The 20,365-nt window shown below is 39.5% G+C and overlaps 1 protein-coding gene across 1 annotated transcript in view; it reads left to right on the forward strand.

The window, feature by feature from the left end:
• The window catches only part of LPGAT1 (lysophosphatidylglycerol acyltransferase 1), a 65,572-nt gene that overhangs the window by 34,981 nt on the left and 10,226 nt on the right, over positions 1–20,365 (forward strand). The window contains exons 4-5 of the mRNA XM_009492289.2: positions 2,250–2,523; positions 11,853–11,979. Of these exons, the coding sequence (XP_009490564.2) occupies positions 2,250–2,523; positions 11,853–11,979 (401 nt within the window). The remainder of the gene's footprint in view (positions 1–2,249; positions 2,524–11,852; positions 11,980–20,365) is intronic.

The following is a 20,365-nucleotide window of genomic DNA, read 5'->3' on the forward strand; positions in this document are numbered from 1 at the left end:
GAGGTATGCAACATCACAAATAAAACGTGTCATCATGAGTCTAAATGTAAACCAATTGAAAGGAAAATGTTTCTTGGCTGTTAATTAGCCTTTGGGTGTAGCAAAAACACTTAAGGTGAGTAATGATCCTTTGCCCAACTATAGAAAGGCCCTAGTAGTACTTGGATGAGCAAACACTTCATTTTTTTCCCTGTAAAAGAATGCAATTTGATCATGGTACAATACATCCTATTTGTTAAAAATGTACATTAGCCTCATTTTTATGAGCAGCACCAATGGCAGTTTTACAAATGCTTCTGAGGTCTACTAGAAGTTCATTAGTGTCTTCTCTTCTCCCATTGAAAAGGTTACTGGAAACCGATACTGTCAGTAACTTGCCATATTGGTGATGCAAAGTGCATGGCATCCTCAAGAATTTTGTCAGCAGTCTGCTGCTACCTGTTTTCTTTCCTCTAAAGGAAAGAAGGCTGAGCTCGTTCCCTGTGATGGTGATCAACTAGCCATGGTCTCCAACAATTGGTTGTATTAAGGAGCTGCTTCTGTATGACTTACTTTCTCTTCTTTCTGGACAGTATGTTAATTGCCTTTTATCTTCAAGGACTCTTTAGTATTCCACTAGTCACGGTTGCTTTTTAAACACTTCTCTCTTTCCCATCAGTCCAATAGATTTTTCTGTATCACAGCAGCTTCTTAAACCTCACGGTATTTGCTAAACAGCAATTTATCCACCAGTCGTATTCATTAGGTTTGTTCAGGATTTGGAGAGTTCTGATATCTAATGTGTGAAAAGTTTGTTGTTCACTGCTGGCTGTTTTTTAACTACTGTGCTATCCTGGAGTCCTGTGGTCTCGTGGGAAAGGACTGTTTTAACTGAGGAACTTTTATACTGCTCTTTAATTGCATTAATATGAGCAGGCAGAGCTTTTTCCTTCCATTTTATGAGGTAAGTTGGAAATAATTGCAATTGAGATCGCAAAATCTAGGAGAAACACTTTCACAAAACTAATCTTCATTAATATATTGTTTCTTGTTGTCTTCCTCTCAACCTCACTCTCTCCCTCTTCCCTGCCAAAAACAACCAACTACCAAGGAGAGGAAGGTTTGTGGCAGTTTTGTGACATTTCAGAGAATTAAAATCACCTCTGCTGAGGGAAGCTTGAATTTTGGACTCCTGTGTCTTTTGATTGATTTGGCAAAGTCACTTTGGAGCACTCAAAAATGATAACTGATGTAAATTAATTCCTGTGAAAATTTGGGTAGCTTGGTCTTGCTGCATGTGGAAGTGGGAAGAAAAAAGATTGCTGCTGAAGATATTGCAGATACTTCTGCAGTAATTAAGGACAGATCTTACTGTTTTAAGTGACAAAGTTGTGGTGTGGGGTTTTGTTTTTTTTTTCCTCCTCCCCTTGGCCATTCAGGTTTAATTATCACCTGGCTATATCCTATATACAGCTAATTATCAAACTAGAAGTTGGTGTCATAGAATATCGTGTTGGCTAGGGCATCTTGTTTTTATTGTAGGCTTTCTTTAAGTTCACACAAATAAAATCACTTCCTACTCAACAGTTTCTCCTAGAGGAAGAAAACCTGCAAACATCACAGCCCAGTACTTCCCCCCCAACCCCCGCCGCAAACAATAAGTGTTTCCATCAGTGTGCTGATTTCAGCTGAGGATAAGCATTCAAGCAGCGCAGTTTAGGAAAAAACTGCGGTTCTGCTGTGGTAACTGAGCCTAAGCCTGGTCTGGGGGTCTGGCTGTGTCTTCTGGTACCTCTGCTAATCTAACACAGGTTGCAGGGAGAGGTGCATAGAAGGTATGTAAGCAAAGATACTGTTTGGCTTGCAGAAATTACTGATACGTGGCCCTCCAAATCACAGCTTGACCCCTAGATTGTCTTTGCAGAGTTTAGTTTAGCAAATTCAACTTGGGACCCAGTAACAACTAGGGAATTCTGTAAATACGTTCTCCTGTTATGTGGAGTTCCTGTTTACAGTCTGGATGTCGCTCTTGCAGAGAAGTCATCAAATTGGGAGCTTCATCCTCAATTTCAAGGGCCTTTTTCAGCCTTTCTGTAAAGTGGATAAACTCAGCCACCGGTGGGTACTCTAGGAACATTGTTTTCTATTGTCATAGAGGCTTAGTTGTATCTCTGAAAAGAGAGAGAAATCATAGAAATGTAATAATTGTCTGTCTTAATGTTATCTCTTTTAAGCAATAGTTTTATTTAGGTAATGTTTTATCCTTACAGGGAAGAGCACACCGTGACCAGCAGCTTGTGTTACTCAAGGAGCATCTAGAAAAATATTACAGGAGCCGTAATCGGAAATGGATTGTTTTATTTCCAGAGGGTGGCTTTCTTAGGAAAAGGAGAGAAACAAGCCAGGCATTTGCCAAGAAAAACAATTTGCCATTTCTTAAACATGTCACCCTGCCGAGACTTGGGGCAACACAAGTAATTCTGAAAACGCTTGTAGCGCCACAAGAAAATGGAACTCCAGCAGGTAGAGACACTGTGATAAAAGGTAAAGACCACTTCACTCTTGTGGATAAAAAGCAAATTGAATGTCCAAGATTTGAGTTAAGCAAAACATTTTGTGTTGAATCGGTCTCTTTAAATGTCAGAGACATCCATAATGCACCATCATATTTGTATAAATGTTTTTGTATTTGCTTTTAGTTCCAGTAAGGTTGGTTGGTTTGTTTGTTTGATTGGTTTTTTTATGTTGAGACACACCAAAAAAGAAAACCTTTGTTTTAATTTGATTTAGTCTACAGTGTGGCTGCATGAATGGTCTTGGTGCACGTGATGGGTAGAGCAGATACTGGAATGAGCACCCAGAGTGGGCAAGAAGGTGGGCTGCTCCTTTCAGCATGATTGATGGTTTGCACTGGTTTATGGTAGTATGGAACTATAGTAAAAGTATTTCTGGAATGTGCAAACTGTGCTCAAATTTTTATTCATGGCTTTAAAAGCTTCTTTGCATCTGGTAGTGTATACTTCATTCCTCCTCTTGAACTGTTTTCTGTTGAGTTCAAGTTTTTCTATTTTCTACAGATTTTTGTGATTACCGTCCCCTTTGTTGCTGGAGTTGACTGATGACTAGATTTGAAGGATTGTTTTGGCTGTCTTATGTTGGAAGAGTTATGAGAGAATAAGAATATTCCTGCAGCATTATTGTTCTGGGATTCCTGGGCTGTAGGGGAGAGTATAGCTGGGATATAAATAATGCTTGTAGTTATGGGACTTGGTGCTTTCAGTCTCTCAATTTTTAAAATTAACTTCTTGGCATGTTCAGAGAGCGGGGTTAGATCTTACTTAACCTAGTTGTGGATTTCTGTTACTTACTATAGAAACAATGGTTTGGGGGTGTTGTGGTGGTTTCTTATTGATGGGTGGTGCTGGTATTTCCACAGCCAAATTACTATAATCATTTAGCAGTTTGAACCAAAGATCCATCCTAATGAAGCCACATATGCAGATGACTTTGGGTTTTTTCTGTGCTGAAGTTCAAATTTCAGGGTTAGTAGGAAGCCTCATACAGAAATTGCTTCCAGATTTTTAGTTTTGAAGTTACTCTTGTCAACATAGGAAATGAATGGAGATGATGATCTTGCAGGAGTGGAGGGAAGATTTTAAATTAATTGAAAATCAAGCTGTGTAGTGCATCAGAATATTTCCTTTCAGGCTACATTCAGAAAAGAAAGGCTGAAGAAAGCCCTTGTTGTCTTCGAAGATTTTAGGGTTAAAAGAGGAACAGAATAACCTAGTCCTTGTTAAAAATTATTTTTTTTACGGAGAAAAGTTTGGCCTGTTCCTGTTCTATTTATTCCTGTCTCAAAGGCAAAAAGGTATGAAAAATAAGAAGTTCCCCAAATGTGAATTATAGGCCTTCTAGTTCTGGAAGGGGACAAAAGCCTTAGCCATCAAATAGCAATTTTATATTTTCATACTCTTAGATTGATATCAGCTTAGCTGAACATCAAACCTGGGGGCTTTTTTTTTTTTTTTTGAGCAGCATAATTCAGACTCTGGAGAAATGAATATTTGATAGTAGTTGGCCTAACTGGGTACTAAAATAAAGGAATTGTCTCAGAAATACAATGGAACAACGTCTGTCCATCCTACTCAAAAGACAGAAGGAAAGACAAGTGGGCAAAAATAGGAAAGAAATGTGTGGGTTTAGCTATTATTCTTTCAGAGCAATGGACATGAAAACATAATAAAAGGGATGAAAAAGAGAAGTGAAAGTAAATTTTATGGGCTAGGAAAGAGTAATATTTGATACCTAAGAAGCTGAGGCATTTTAACTCTTCTCTTAAGCTCATGAAAATGTTTCTAGCTTGGTAAAACCTCCCTTTCAGAGATGTACAAAAGGTTAATTCATGATCTGTATCTTGTATAAAAGACCCTTCCTCAAATCTTCTACCTTCCAAATGCTTTAACTGTACTCTTGCCACTTCAGAAAATTTCTGAAGAATGTTTGTTCAGTTAAATGAAATACAATTGTATAAATTGATAAGGTTATATTATGAAGTTAGAAGCCTAACAAATTAGTGATCATCTTTTCTTTTTATCTCTTTTATCTTTCCCTTTTTTTAACCACATGAAATAACCTGGCTCAGTGAAATCAAACTTGCCTGTATCCTCCTTGGGTCACCATCGTTGAGTTGTGGGTGCTAGAACTAGATGTAGTATACGCAGTAAAGGTTTGGCCAGTGTCTTGCATAGAGATTGCGTATAAACTTCTTGTACATTATTACTGTATTCCTTTGCTTGGGAAGTGGCTTGTGTGTCAGTAGCATCGCACTTGAACTTCACGGTTCGCTGAAAACATTTTTCCTCTGCACCACTTGTTCTTATGCTCTATACTGTCTTATTTAACAATGTTCCTGGTGTCCTGGGTTACCAAATTATTCAACTTACTATAATAAGCTTTCTTCTCTGTTATTTATCATTCTCTCAATCTTGTTGTTACCACCAAGCTTTATTGATAAAGATGGGGTTCACCTCCCTCCCCCACCTGATTTTAGTTAAATTAGTTTATAGGTTGAGTAACTCGTCCTCATCAAAAATTATGTCCCCTTCCGTTGAGTTTCCTTGGTAGCTATGTTATGTCATGATACACAGCTGCGGTGTTCTTGAGTGCTGTCATTTTATTAGTACTTAATTCATTTAAGAATTATCCTTGTAGCTTTTATACCATTGTAGATTTTACAGCATTCTACTTTCTCAACTGGAATGGTGTATAATACTGGGTGAAAGAAGAAAAAACAAGAAAAGCAACTATAATAGAAGATGGTTCATTCTTGATACACTGCTAGGCTGAACCCTAATTTGGTACAAACCAAGTTGCATACAGTTGTTTCATCATGTCACCCCCCGCCACTCCCCAGCCCACTAGCTTGCTTTTGTACATCAAATGTCACTGGAGTTACAGTCTTCAAATAGTAGTTCAAGAATTGCGCAACAGCTAAATGCTGCATCATCTGTCCTCCTTCTACAAGGTCTCTAATCTGATTTCTGTCATCCCTTTGGTAGAGGTGGGTTTATGTTGTGAAGTGTGAGGTTCAGTAGCCTCCCCAAAATTTCATTAGCTTTAATTATGATATTAGCGTTCTTAATATTCAATCCCCTTTTCAGTTTATTTTTGTACTAGTTATGAATTTCCCACAGTTTATTACCTGATTCTTCCTCTGTAAAGTGACAGGAAGAACAAATGTTGCAAGCTAGGCAATCAATACTATTTGATAATTCTTGTACTTAAACTGATCAGTTCTTTATCGGTTGCTTTTCCAAGGCAAGCAGCCTCTGTTTTCTTAATTTCCTCCTCCTAACAGTTTTCCAAGCCTTCTTTCATATTCAAAGTCCCAGGTACTAGCCTTCATTGGAGTGAAATTTAATTTATTGCTGGTAAATACTAAATTAAATTACTAAAATGGTTGTTGCTTGTGCTGCTTTTTGAAACACTTGTTTAGTTTTAACTAAGTTGTACAATTTTATTCCTAAATAAATAGAAGGATGGAAAAAACATATAGGAAAGGTAGTACTATCACCTGATGGCTTGAGGGCTTTCGAAGCTAGTAAGTACAGACAATGTAGTTACGTGGTGTCTGTCCCTGAAGAGATGGTATAAGTTAATTCTGGTGTCTGATGAAAGCATCTCTCTGGGCAGATGTGCTGTGCCCCCCAAACGGAGCGCTGCTGCCAGTGCCTGTGTTCCAGGAGAAGGTTTTAGTGCAGAGTAAAAATACTTGAAGGTATTAGTGCAGCATAAAAATACTTGATTCATAGCCATCATCACCTTAACCCTGTAGAGACTGGAGGGGGCTGGGGGGAGTGGTATTTTATGGTTTTGGTTGGTTTGTTTAATTTTTTTAACAGAACGCTTAGTCTCTGACACAGTTGCAAGTACAATGTTTCTTCAGTTAATAAAAATTGATGTGTGTTCTTGTGAGTTTTAGAACTAGCAAAATGTTCTAAGTGCTGAACAGCTAGCAATTCAAAGGAGTTTGGAGCAATTGTTCACTGAAGATACATGTTCCAGAGCTTATTTTTGATCAACCTTGCTGTAGTATGTTTTTTTAATTCTGCTTTATTTCACCATGCAGCAATTTTTTGTCTCCTAAGAGGTTGCTATGAGCTTGGTTAGAGCCATATTGAAATCTTATCTTGCTGTTTTCAAATGCAGCACAGTACATTCAGTTCTGATGCTTTTTCTCAGAGAAATTCAATTTTGCCTTCTGCTGGACACTGGACCTCGTAATTGATACTCTTTTAATCAAACTTTTTGATTCACTGTTATATGAGGAATGTGACTTGAATAACATGTGGGAAGGCTTTTTTTTTATCCTGGAAAAGGGGCTTCTTGTTTTGTTCCAGGTGATTGGTTACAGAGAGATCTTGGGATAATGAGTAAGATGTTCAGTCTGAGAGCTAATCTTTGGGAAAAGTTAATTTTAAGTTCAGTGGTCCAGTTGATCACATGAGGACAAGTAGAGGACAAGTGGTGAGTTACAAGAACGCATTGCTATGCAGGGGAGGCAACAGGCTCTTTTGGCTGCATTTAGAGTGATGTAAGTGTTCAGGAAACCACACCTGAATACTAGTGAATGCTAGTAAATATCTTCTTTTTCAAGTGGAAGCTGCAGTCCTCGGTTCACGCCTGGCTGGTGCATTCTTTTCCACTCGGGATGCAATCCGGCAGTATCACACCATCCTGAGCGTGGCTGGGGGTGAGGTTTCCTGCTGAAACCTGTCTTTACAATTTGCTCTTTCTTAGTGGTAAAGACTGACGGTCTGCTGGTGTGTTTGAAGAGTCCTGGGCATATTCAAATCCAGCTTTTAGCATTGGTTGAGAGTAACCCCAGGGAGGACATAGAGGGCACAAAGAGAAGCTCTGAACCCCACTAAATTTGTGATTGTAGACAGTCAAGTATCTGCTGTGAGAGGACCGTAGAGGATGACGGAGCACTGAATGTCTTAAAGACTCCGATGGTAAAATGTCTTAAAGACGCCGATGGTAAGTTGCTTCATAACTAAATATGGAGCAACTTACTATCACTGAATCCACAGCTAGAACAAAAATACGGGGGAAAAAAAAGCTATGAAGATTTGCCTCTGCTGGTGATTTAAAAACCAAACCAACCCCAACAAAACCAGCAAGTTAGGATGCTGTTTAATTTTTTTTTTTTTTTTTTTTGCCTAGTCCAGAAAACTACTGTTACATGTGATTGTTCAGTCTTGTCTTAGCACTCATAAGGCAGGTATGTAGCATTCATACTAAGGTACATTATTACTGCGTGGTTTGGATGCAACTGTGTAGGGCCAATGCTTGCAGGCCTGTTTTGAACATTTATGTACTACTTAAAAAGTAGTACATGTTTTCATGGTGTCTACTCAATAATGCAGACTAGACATTGGTCTACTCTAAAAAAAAAAAAATCAGACTGCTAACATTTTGAGGCAATTTGAGAAATCAGAATCCTTCACCTGTGCTGAAAGTGGTAAGCAGACTGACACCACAGAAGAAAAACTAGTCCTCGGAGAGATCAGCTTAAATTTGGCCTCTGCAGCAGTTTCTTCTGCTGAAGTCTCTGGCAACCAGGTACTAGGAATGAAGGGTGAGGGTGTCTTTTAATGGTAGGTAAAAAGGTCAAGAGGGTTTGGCTGTCAGAAACATCTGTGGCTGGGTTGGCCAAGCCAAACTTGGCAAGAGGGATATACGCAACTCCCTCTTTTTCAGCTACAAATGCCAAACCTGAGATTCACGCCATATTATAACTAATGCAGCAGTCTTTCTGTTCTGAGTTCCTGTTAGCATTCTCCATTTGAAAAATAATAAGGTTTATTATTGTTCAAAGCTCTGCTTAGGCTTGAAAGCAGCATCCTTGGGCATACTGAGGTCCTACCTCTTTCTGTTGTGTTCAGTTGTCTGTTTCTTTTTCAGTTTCAGGATCTGTTAGAGCTTTGTGGCTTTAAAATAAATATGCTCATGAGCAGGGCACAACACAGTATAACCCCCCAAAAAAGGACAACAAGATTTGTTTCAAAATTAATTTCCTGAAATCCTTGATGACTTAGGGATTTTGGGCAGTATGAGATCTTGGATGATTATGTAAGGCTTATTTTAAACCAGAGCATGCAGAAACATGCCTGTGACTGTGATTTGATAGCACATCTTGGTAATTGCACGTGGAGGTAGCTGCGCTAAGACCTGGTTGTTCTAAAGGAGGGTCTATGGAGACTGACATTACCTTCACCTGGTGGGCTGTCAGAGGCAGGTTTTTCTCCCCACCTTGCCCTGGAAGGGGCTGGAGGTGAGCTTGAAGCTGGCCTGAGGAATCCATGCAGCAGCTCTACTTAACAAAAGCCGAATGTAGGAAATCAGCACAGAAGAGGACTGCAGGAGTCTTCCCGTAATGAAGTTTGAGCCATTATCCACTGAAAGAACAGTTTGAAATACTAGCTAAATATTTAATAAATGATTTTAAAACACTTTAAATAATAAGATAATGTGCTTGTATTCATCTGGCACTTTTTAATTGCAATTAATGATCTTTGTTGCTTACTCAGACAATTTACTTGTCTGTATCCACTCTTACTTTACATCTGGGAAAATAATAAATTGAATGGCTTTGTTCTGAAATGCATTTCTAAATGAATACTTCTGTGGATTTACTATTAATTTCATATTGGCTTTTCTCTAATACGTTGCTACTTTTAAAATGAAGGACTCTGTAGTTAGTACTTTTCTTAAGAGAGATTTGACAAGCACTCTGTCATGATGCTGGCAAGCCTGGAGCCTCTAATGGGACCTCGTGTTCTCATTTCACGTGTCTGTCAGGGTTTTAAAATACTGTATTTCCAGAAGGTTATATTTCGGCTTGACCTGTGTACCTTGCACTCAGTCAAATCTTGGAATAGCACATTGCATGCTACTAATAACTCATAACCTAAATATTAGGAAATACTCTCTACCCTTATTCAGGTAGTGTATTTGCGTTTGTAACAAAGCAGTACAACTTTGTTGTTGAGTAGACGCCATGAAAACATTAGCTGCTTGTTAAAATAATTGATAGATATATGTGATAACATTGCTGTAACTGTCTTCTCACACTTAAATTAAATGCAAATTAAATTAAATGCAGGTAGAAACTCATGAGTCAGTCCTTGCACATACATGCTAGTTGGTGTTAATAACTCTGGCTTTTAGAGTGGGCCTCAGACTGTGTTGCAGATTTCTTCATGTGTGTGGTAGCTCTTCTGTAAAAATTGAGTGGTGATTATGGGCAAGACCAAACATCTGTCTGGCCCAACATCTTGTCCATGATTCCAAGTGGGTATCAGAGGAAGAGTGTGAACACAGCAAATATGTGTCATACTTGTCCTGTATACTCTCCTAGCTTCTGACTGTTTCCAGTGTGATAGGTTTCCCAAGACAGATGGAAGTTTCTGCCTGTTTAGTTAACCCTCCAATGGATTTCTTCCATATACTTGTCCAATTTCCTCTTGAACCCAACTCACGGCATCCTTGACATCCGTTTGCAAGGGGTTCCCCACAGTTTTATTCCCCTCTGCATGAAGAATCATTTCTTTCTATTGCTTTGAAAACTTTTCCTCTTGGCTTCATAGAATCATAGAATGCTTTGGGTTGGAAGGGACCTTTAGAGGTCATCCAGCCCAACCCCCCTGCAGTGAGCAGGGACAGCTTTAACCAGATCAGGTTGCTCAGAGCCCCATCCAACCTCACCTTGAATGTTTCTAGGGATGGGACCTCCACTACTTCTCTGGGCAACCTGTTCCAGTGCTTCACCACCCTCATTGTAAAAAATGTCTTCCTTATAGCCAGTCTAAATCTACCCTCCTTTAGTTTAAAACCATTATTCCTTGTCCTGTCACAACAGGCCTTGTTAAAAAGATTGTCCCCATCTTTCCTATAGGCCCCCTTTAAGTACTTTTAAGTACTTTTTTTTAAAGTGCTCTCTTAAAGTACTCTTAAGAGAGTACTCAAAGTACTTTAAGCTTCATTTTGAATACATCTATTCTTGTATTGAGAAAGATGGTGAACAGTCTATCCCTGTGTATGTTCTTCATGCCAACAGTGTTTTTGTCAACCTGTATCGTATTTCTTTCATAGCAGTCTCAACTGCAGGCTTGAAGAGTCTTGTACTTTGTACTAAGACCTAACACCTCTTACATGCATCTGCCAACAGGTGGCTGTTTTTAATAGTCAACTGTTTAAATGCTTTAAGATATTGCTGGGCATGATGTAAGCATATTACTATACTAGCGTATTAAGCATTAAGTAAGCATATTACTAGACTAGCCTGAACATAACATGACCTCAGATACAAGGCAGCTCCAGTTCCCACAGATATAAAATTGACAAGCTAAACTCAAAGTGCCATCTTGGCAATGTGCCCCTCCTTCCTGGTTTGCTTTCCAGATCCGCTGCTCTCCCTCTTTGCAAACCTGTGAATTGAAGACATGCCAGAGAGAGGTCGTGGCTAGGCTGATATCTGACTTTGACTATTGCTGGTAGTAACCTATGTTCAGTTTTAAATTTGATTCTCCTGAATAATCTTCACAGCAAATATTTTCACCTCCTTTGATCCTTCTTTCAGTTTCTGAATATGCTGAGGAACATACAAACATGTGCTGGTATCAGTCTTTCTGGGACCTTATGGTTGCAATCTCTTCTCCGTTGTGAAAACTGACCATCTTCTAGTCATTGCTTTCTTGCCTTTAATACACAAAGTGGTGTATTTCCTCTTTATCCCGTAACTCAGATTTTTAAGAACCTTTGAGGGATTTTTTTAAAAAACATCTTTGAAAATCTGACTACGTTGTCTGACATAAATCACCTTTATCCACTTGCCCTACCCCAGTAGTGAGGCTAGTTGCCCAAAGGGATCTGCGTCGCTGTTGCTTCATCAGTGATCTGCAACTGTGAGCTCTTACGAAGGCCCAGTTCTAAATGTGCTTCAAGTGCAGACTGAGAAAGTGGGATTTTTATTTTTGAAGTTTTCCTTCTGGTGAATGGGGTGAAGCACCTAACATTTGGGCCAACACGTTATGTGACTATACTCATACCTAGTGAGTAAACTTGTTCTATTCTGTGTACTACAATATGTAAGAACAACAGAAATAACTGTGGAAGTGAAATCTTAGTCTAGCTGAAGTTTGTAGAAGTATTTCTGTGCTCTGTAATGAAATCTGGATTTGATTTTTGGCTGTCTTACTTTATTTGTGCCTCATAACTCATGAAGTAATGTAAAAATGGAATAACTATCAAATGAGTGACATGCACTTTCTGATTGCTTTTAATATCACGTTTCTTTTTGTTCCTAGAGAGCAAATCGAAAGGCCTCCAGTGGGTGATAGATACAACCATTGCGTATCCCAAAGGTGAACCTATAGACATCCAAACTTGGATTCTTGGCTACCGACAGCCAACAGTTACGCATGTACACTACAGGTAGGAAATAAACCACCTACTCTTACATTGAATTAAAATATTAAAAAACAAGTATTCACAAATTAGTAATGTCATATTTCAGTATATGGGAAATCTGTAGCAATGTCTTTTTTTATGTGCGTCTCACACAGGGGGGCAACTCATATTACCTAAACACAACACAGTTTTCTTTTGAAAAGTTCAGTGATCATTCCATACCTTAGCACATTTAAGTTTTTGACTAATGTCCTGTGGCTGAATATAGTTATGGGGAATATATTTGATGGCTAAGTCATCTTTTCCACTTTAATGTTAAGGTGCTGGTAAACCCGACCTGATTTTTTTTTTTCCTTTAAATCACGACAACTTAAAAATCACTGTGTTATTAAATAATAGGTTTCCTGAGAGATTATTATATATTTTATTTAACTTTCTGACAAAGAAATGTCAGATTTTTCACTCAAAGCATACTTTTAACAGTTGAGCAGAGCAACACTCTGGAAATAGTAGCAAATCTCATTGGCACCTAGGATGGGATACTATTAAAACTTTTCTCCTCAGCTGTTCTTTGTCTCAAGACCTAAACTAACAGAGAGAGAAGTTGCGTTTTGCTTTTGGTTTGCAGTTAATTGCAAGTCTGAAATCTCCAGAAATATTTTAACACTCTTCCTCTACCAAATACGTTGATCACATTTTATCCGAAAATTGCATTATTTTTTCCTAATTCCCTTTTGCTGATTTGGGGAGCTTTTAGACTTTTACAGTAAGCTTTCAGATATCCTTGTATGGATACCCTGGGTGGCAGTTTAACTGGGAATGACCTTCTCCAGCATCACTGCTGTGTCAGTGTTGTGTGATGCAGAGTACAGGCTGCTCACTGGAGCTCCTTTCCACAGCCATGTTTAAATCTGTCCCTGCTTTTTATAGAAATCTGCCTTCAAGTTTTTCTGAAGGTGAACATACTTACACCCTAATTTATGTAAGATATCATAATATCTGTTGTGCCGTATTCAGGTCACCTTAGTACTCTGTCAGATCTCTGGGATAATTGCAAGTTGAATGTATTTAGAATTTTACTGAAGAGTATTTCCAAAAATATTTCCTTTAAAAAAGAAAGTTATCTTAAGTTGAATTAACTTCCTGCTTCTAAATATGTATATTCAAAACCTATTTTTGATTGCGAGCATAAAGATGATGTAACCTTCCTTGCATTGAACTTGAATGTTACAGTTCTTGTAGTACTAAAATTCTAAGAAAAAATGTTAGGAATTGTTTATTGCTGGGCATAGGTTTGTTGTTTTCTTCCAGAGAGTCTAAATCAGTGGTTTAGACAGGGGCAAGCCTCTCTATTTGATTATTTTTTTTTTTTTTTTAAATAACCTCTAGTTGTTATGGCTGACCCTGTAAAAACATTTGAAGTATGCCCCAAATGGAAACTAATGCAGCGGCATGTCTTTGAAGGCTGAGAGCTGGATGCAATACCTCTGAAATGAAAACTGAGTGTCTTGGTTTTAACTGGAGCTTTGGCTAACTTTCCAGTCCTGGTAATTCTTAAATTGGTGCGTCAAGTTTAGGCACATGTCCTTTGGACTGTAAGGGCTTTAGTTGGATGCAGGGTAGCATGCTCTGGCTCTGACAGCGGGCGGTAGCAGCGAAGGCGGGGGAAGGCAGCCCGCACGCCATCCCTCTGCACGTAGACACGCGGTGGCTGTAACATGTTCTGAGCAGGCGTCGCATCTGGATTGCTCTTTTGGTAGGTGCTGATGGACCTGGCCTTCATGAACTTGTCTAATACCATTTTTAGCCTGCTTATATGTAGACTTCTACAATTTCCCATGACACGACGTGTAACTGTTCTTGAGGGTGGCAGCCAGGACTGCTGCCTTTTTGCTTGTGTTGAGTTCTCCACCTGATGCCTTTAGTGGGTGCACCCTGTTTCCCGTGTCCTGCCAGCAGTGGATGAAGCATTCCTCAGTGATGCTCTCCATGGCCCATGATTTTACAGAGCTTTCTCATATCTTGCCTTAGCTGTCCCTGTCCCCCTCCCAGCCTGATGAGTCTTCATCTCTTTGGTGTCTCCTTACACAAAAGCCTTTCCCTGATTATCATGTTACTTTTGTCTGCCGCTGTTTCTGGCTCTGCTATAACTAGTTTGTGAGTTGACTGACATCCTGAATTCCCCACAGTGATTTCAGGATCACTTGCTAGAGTAATAATAGCTGATCTGAGAGACTGTGGCAGTGTATGCTTAGCTCCTCGTGCTTTTTCCTGCCCCAGTGTTCATTGCCTTGCATTTACTGGTATTTAATTTCATCTGCAACTGTTGCCAAGTCCTTCTGCAACTCTTCTCTTCGACTACCCGGAATAGTTCTATACCAAAAAACTCATATACCACTTCTGTATCCTTCTTTGCAGATTTAGTGTATTATCTAGCTATGATATGCTTAGACCTCTTAATGTATCTGGAATTAGAGCTGTAGTTTGGAATTAATACAGTAAATTTTCACCTTCAGTGGTTTTGACAATAAAATTTATTTTTTAGATATTTTTGTGTGGCTTTAAAAATATTTTTCTGTTTTACGTAAAGGATATATTTATCCATGGCAGGATTAGCAGAGAGCGACTGTGTGTGTACATGAATTTACTCATGTTGCATCATCCTTTTCTATTGCTTGTACAGAAATTTTGTTGTTGGATTCCCTTCAGGGTATTACAGCAACTGATTCCCTCCCCGCCCCAGATCACCTGACTTTACCCATTAGGGGTTATTTTTTTAGCAGAATGCTGTAATGTGATGGGCACCTTCAGGGTTTTGACAACTTTAAATCAAGTATTGATGATTTGAACAGAGTCGTTGGGTTGGTACCACTGAGAACCTGTGAAGATAAAGTATGTGCCTGGGAAACTGGGGGTGGCAGACAGGGAAGAGTAGGGAACAACCGTTCTCTCCTGGAGGGTTTCTGGTGTTAAAGAAAACCTTACAGCTCTGCTGTCACTTTGTTGAACCTTCTCCAGGATTGGGAAGCTGGATAATTGAAGCCCAGTGGGCTGACATCAATTTCTTAGAGCTTATTTTTGAAATTATGGGTGAGTGGAAAACTGTCTCTCAGGAGCTTTGCATGTGTGCCTCCTAGATAGCATCCTCGTTTGTCTGAAAATACAGTGACGTGTTGAGCCTGTTTCTGTGTCAGACCTTAATCAGGAGCAGTTCTGGAAAAACACCAAAACCCTTTATGCTGATTAAACAGTGCATGCTACGAACAGCTGTACTTTGTGACCAGCTCACTGGTCCTTGCTGTGTCAACCTCCTTCCTGTCATCACTGGCACTTCCATTTGGAAATGCAGAGCTGCCTTTTAATGTGCTGAAAAGTGTCCTGGGAGGTTTCTGTGCGGTGTTGCTCCCTGAGAGCTGGTCAAGCCACAGCGTGGAGGATTGTACACCAGACCTGTGTAGCTGTATGGCTTGACCAGGAAACCTAAACTACTTCTTTAAGTTCATCTTCCATGTAGAGACCAAAACATCGCTGTAACAGAGCCGTTAGAGTGTCTGGGGTTGTCAGCTAGGAACGCCAGCACTTATTCTGCAGGTCACAAATCTGAGGTGGTTCCTCAGTAATTCTTAATTTTGGTAACAGTTGGGTATTAACTACTCTTTGTCCTTAACAGTGTAGGCAAGGATTAAATCAGTGACTGAGGTTTGAAAAGGCCTGTGCTGAGTTGAGCCCTGAGATGTCCCTTGTAAAGTGGGTGGATTTCTTTAACTCTTCGAAACAAGCTGAGTTAGCAAAGGAAAATCCAAGGTAAAATGGACTTCATCTTTAAAAAGATGGAAATGTCAAAAATGTCTTCCAAAGATGGAAAATGTCAGAGGTGTTTCTATTTTTCTGTGTTTGACACAGATGTCCTCTGAAATTCTCATTAAACGTACGTAGAGTATGTCTGGATTGTTGCTATTCCCCCCTTTTCCTTCATTTAGTGCAATAAAATTTTGCCCATTGTTTGTAATTTGGAATGTCTTGGGAGATTACATTTGAAATAAATTTTAAGGGTCATTTTTAAATAACTGGGAGAAGGAAAGTTCTGCATGAGTCTGTGTGCTCTAGCGTACTAGTTTCTCATCTATCATTTCTTCTGAGTTATAGCAAAAAAAATAATTAAAAAAAAAAAAAAAAAGCACCCCTTTGGGAAAAGTAAAGCATAGTTTTGACCAGATGCCATCTCTACTGGATTAAAGGAAAATCAGGATTTAAACATGCTTTTCTCCTTTTAGAGTAGTCCAGAGCGAGGAATTGATGTATGGCAGCAGTAGGGGAAAGCAACATTTTGTATGCTACTCGAACTGGAGCAGAGGAGACTGCAGAGCCTATTTTGTTCTGGTCACTCAGTCAGTCCTTTCTGCTGTTCCCCTTGGTCACCACCTGTTTCTCTCTGCCTTACAGTCTTTCAAATCTAGTGTTTTCCTTTTCTCATAGCCTGTCCTTTTACTGCAAGATTATTTCTTTTTCATCCTACTTAGGGAGCAGCAGAGGAGTGTAGAGGACACAGCAAGCAGTCCTATGTTTTCATTTTTAGATGCTTTTCAAGCTGATGGAAATGGCAGAGAAGGTTCAGTTTAATCCAGTAATCTTATTTTTGTTTGTTTGAAAGCTCAATTTTGTTAATGAGTTGAAACTTGCTTTTTAAACCTCAATTTTCTGTACAAATGACATGTTTTTCAAAAGTTCATAATTGACTGTGGCCTGATTTTCCTCAGGATGTTAAAAGACACTTCCCTGGAAAAAAGGACAATTACCAAATTTTGGATTCTTCAAAACACAAAGGTGTGAGAACTTATCCTTTTAACTATTGAATAATTTTTTGACCCTGACAGGCCTGTCTCAAAACTCATTGGAAAGTACTGAGAAACTGGGTTTGCTCTCTGAAACATAATAGTCAAGGAAAATATCTAATTAACTTCTTCCCAGTCAAATGGTGCTGGGATTTTTGGGGGAAATTTCAACCCATCTGTTAAAGCATTAAACAAAAAAAAAAAGAGGAGGGCTGGAAGGTGCAAGGCATCTCTAACTAGAGGTGTCACTATGAGATGTGCCTTTTAATGAGTCTGTTGGAAGGTTTGTTTTCTCTTCTCAGAAAGGTTTAGCTTTACACTTGGGGGGTCATTCTGTGATGTGCATTGACCATAAATCCAAATTCACTGCAGTTACACTCAGCAGAATCAAGCTGAATGGTTTGGTGTCTGTGTAGCAAGACTGCATACTAGCTACTATTCTCAGCTTCCACCATTTCCCCACAGTGAGTTGAGTTTTGGGGTTATTTCTTTTCTTCTTACACTGGTCACTTCTTTAGTCTAACTGACTTGGTGTTTTTCAGCTGGTCTCCAAGTTTCTCTAGTAGTAAGATTTCCCATGTGCTGCAGTTCTGTTGTCAAAACCCTAGAGTTCGAAACTGAAAAAAAAAACCTGGGTGTGAACTTTGTTTGATGCTTGGCTTCCCATCAATCAAGAATGGCGTGGGGTTGGGGTTTTTGTGGTAGCTTTCCACTGGGTCATGCCCTTGTATGACCAACTCCCGTGTTTGCACTGCGTGATAGTGATTGCGGTGTAGAGGTCCCGAAGTTGGAGCCCGTCGTAGTTGCCTTCACCGCAGAGGATAGCTGCGTTATGCTGCGTGAAAGTACCACGCTTTTTCCAGCTAACTCAGCTGTCTCTGTGCCATAATGCGGATGAGTACTGCCTCACCTTCCTTTCTCATACCAGTTTTTGTACTGTGCTGCTGTTGAAACAAGCTTTCAGCTACTGAGGAAGTTCTTTTTTTGTGTCTACATTGATACAGATTTATTGAATTAGACTAGACTCCTAGCTATAAATAAGACGGGATACGTTGTGGTTGCTGAATGAGTTTTGCAGAGATGTCTATGAAGGGCATAAACATAGTTTGGCAATATATTTTAATATGCTTTTTTTACACGAGTAACTTATTTTGGGTCATGCCTGAGATCTGCCAACAACGTCCATCATGCTGAGTTTATTTAAAGAGTCATTGATTTAGAAGGTGTAGGGAAAATAAAGAACTTTTAATTCAGGGTAGGACAGATGCTGAATGGCAATTAGTACTTAAAGGTGGTATCTATGAACTTCAGAATTTTAGTTCAGAATTAGAGGTTGTTTCTCCAATAAGGACCATTTAAAAGAGATTTAATATTTCTGAAATTGCCATATTTCTGAAAATTAATTGGGATCGTCTGAGAAATGGCCTATCAGTAGGTAAGTCTTCACAATTTCTTATGTATGCCAACATGTCTTTGGCAGTTACATCTCCTTTTTTAAAAATCCTTTCTTCTTTCCTGGACTGCCATTTATGCTAATATATTCTGGTTTGGGACATAGAAACACATTTGTGTAGTGCTTTCAGAAAGTTGCCATCCCTCAGTCAGCTATGTGGAGTGTCCCACGGCTGTTGTCACCTCGCAGCTGCAGATAGGTAACCTCCAGCTAGAAGATACTGCTTCATTACTGAGACAGCTTTTGCAGACTCCTATCAGAGTGTGTCTTTACTTCCGCCACCACTTTTAACTTCTCAGGGTGTAGCCTGTGGTGGCACTGCTTTTAATCGAGTAGTTAGCGATAGGACAAGAGGAAATGGGCTCAAGCTGCACCAGGGGAGGTTTAGATTGGATATTAGGAAAAATGTCTTTACGGAAAGGGTGGTCAAGCATTGGAACAGGCTGCCCAGAGAGGTGGTGGAGTCACCATCCCTGGAAGCATTTAAAAAACGGGTAGACGTGGCACTTCGGGACATGGTTTAGTCTAGTCTACCCTTAATTGGTTTAGTGTGGGCGTGGTAATGTTAGGTTAATGGTTGGACTGCATGATCTTAAAGGTCTTTTCCAACCTAAACGATTCTATGATTCTAAGTTTAGCTCCCTCCCCACCTCCCTGTGATGATAGCAAAGTAGCTGTTCCCTTGATGAGAAATGAAAGAAGGAGGTATTTCCATTCTGCCTGAATTTTCTGGTCAAATTATCTTATCCAGTGCTATTAAATTCCTTGTTTGTTACACCGGGAAGAAAGAGACCCTTATTGTCATGCAGTGTGAGGTTAGTTTTGTCCAAAAGCTAGGAAGATTCAAGTGCCCAAGAGAATCTAGAAGCTTCAGCTATTACATGTTGACCTTGTTCCTTGTCAGAACAGTTCTATGTGGTGATAATGTTTTATTTTCCTGATGAGGTCAGCAAACTGTTTGCTTTTAGTGGCATTCCTGATGCTGGGTACCCAGAGGTTGGGGTAGAGCCAAGATGATGCTCATGCTGTGACCGCATTGACAACTCTTTAAATACCTCATTGAAAAGAAGAAACTATTTCCTGCATCTTTTAGCAGTAGACCTGGCAGACCTCGCAGTTGATCCTGCTCCAGTTAGAGCCATTGTTTTGGATCATCTGTGTAAAGAGTTTTGTAACATCAGACTTTCTCAGTTGTCTTTCGTGACCCCAGTCTCCTTAAAGAGAGTGTTCTTTTAAAACACAGATGCTAAAGGAGCCCTCTGATAAGCACAGAATTATGATAGTGGCAGTATGTTTAGTATAAATACGGGGAGGGCGGGGGTTAGCTTCACCTTATATCTAGTACAGGAAGGGCTTGTTCCAGAGGGTTAAGGATTTCTTTAAACACTGCACCTCTAATTTAGCTCAGTCATTAGTAAGAATGTTCTGCTTGTAAAAATAACTTTGGATAATCTAAAAATACGTTTGAAAATGTATAAATACACTAGCACTTATCATTGCTAAATTGTGACAGCCAGTGTAGTGTTACTGGAAGACCAGTTGTTTTCCACTCTGCATTAATATTCATTCAAAATGGGTGTAACGGTGATTGCTTCTTAAACTTCTAAGAAGCAGAGTTTATATCCAGACATTCAAGTATTCTGGTACTGTATCGATTCATACAAGGGCCTGGATGGATTCAAGCAGGAAAGTGGTGTGCTGCGTTCCATTAGTCTCTCCCAATATTGGTATCACTTACGCTACTTTGCTACTCCGTTGAAGTGCCAGCTCATAAATTGTTTCTAATGATTATCTTCTAAGCTCTTGTGATAATGTTTTCAGACTAGTAGGTACATTCTTGGAAAAACACCAGGCTTAACTAGGCTATTGAGCTGTAGAGTTGTTACCTGTTTGGTAGCTGAGAAGTGAAGGTGGAGGTGAGGAGTATCTGCAGCTTACAATGGAAACTGTATATGAAGCCAGGTAATCCTAGACTTCTGTCCTGAGCCCCCACACGTGTTCTGTTAGTTCTGAACCATCTTCAGACTTGCGTAAGCAAGCATCTGTCCTTCAGAAATATGCTGTGAAACACAATATTCTGTTGCTGAGTCCTTTTATCTCTTCACAGCAGATAGGCAGAAGAGAG

Source organism: Pelecanus crispus, chromosome 3 (assembly GCF_030463565.1).
Source record: "Pelecanus crispus isolate bPelCri1 chromosome 3, bPelCri1.pri, whole genome shotgun sequence".
NCBI classification, from domain to species: domain Eukaryota; kingdom Metazoa; phylum Chordata; class Aves; order Pelecaniformes; family Pelecanidae; genus Pelecanus; species Pelecanus crispus.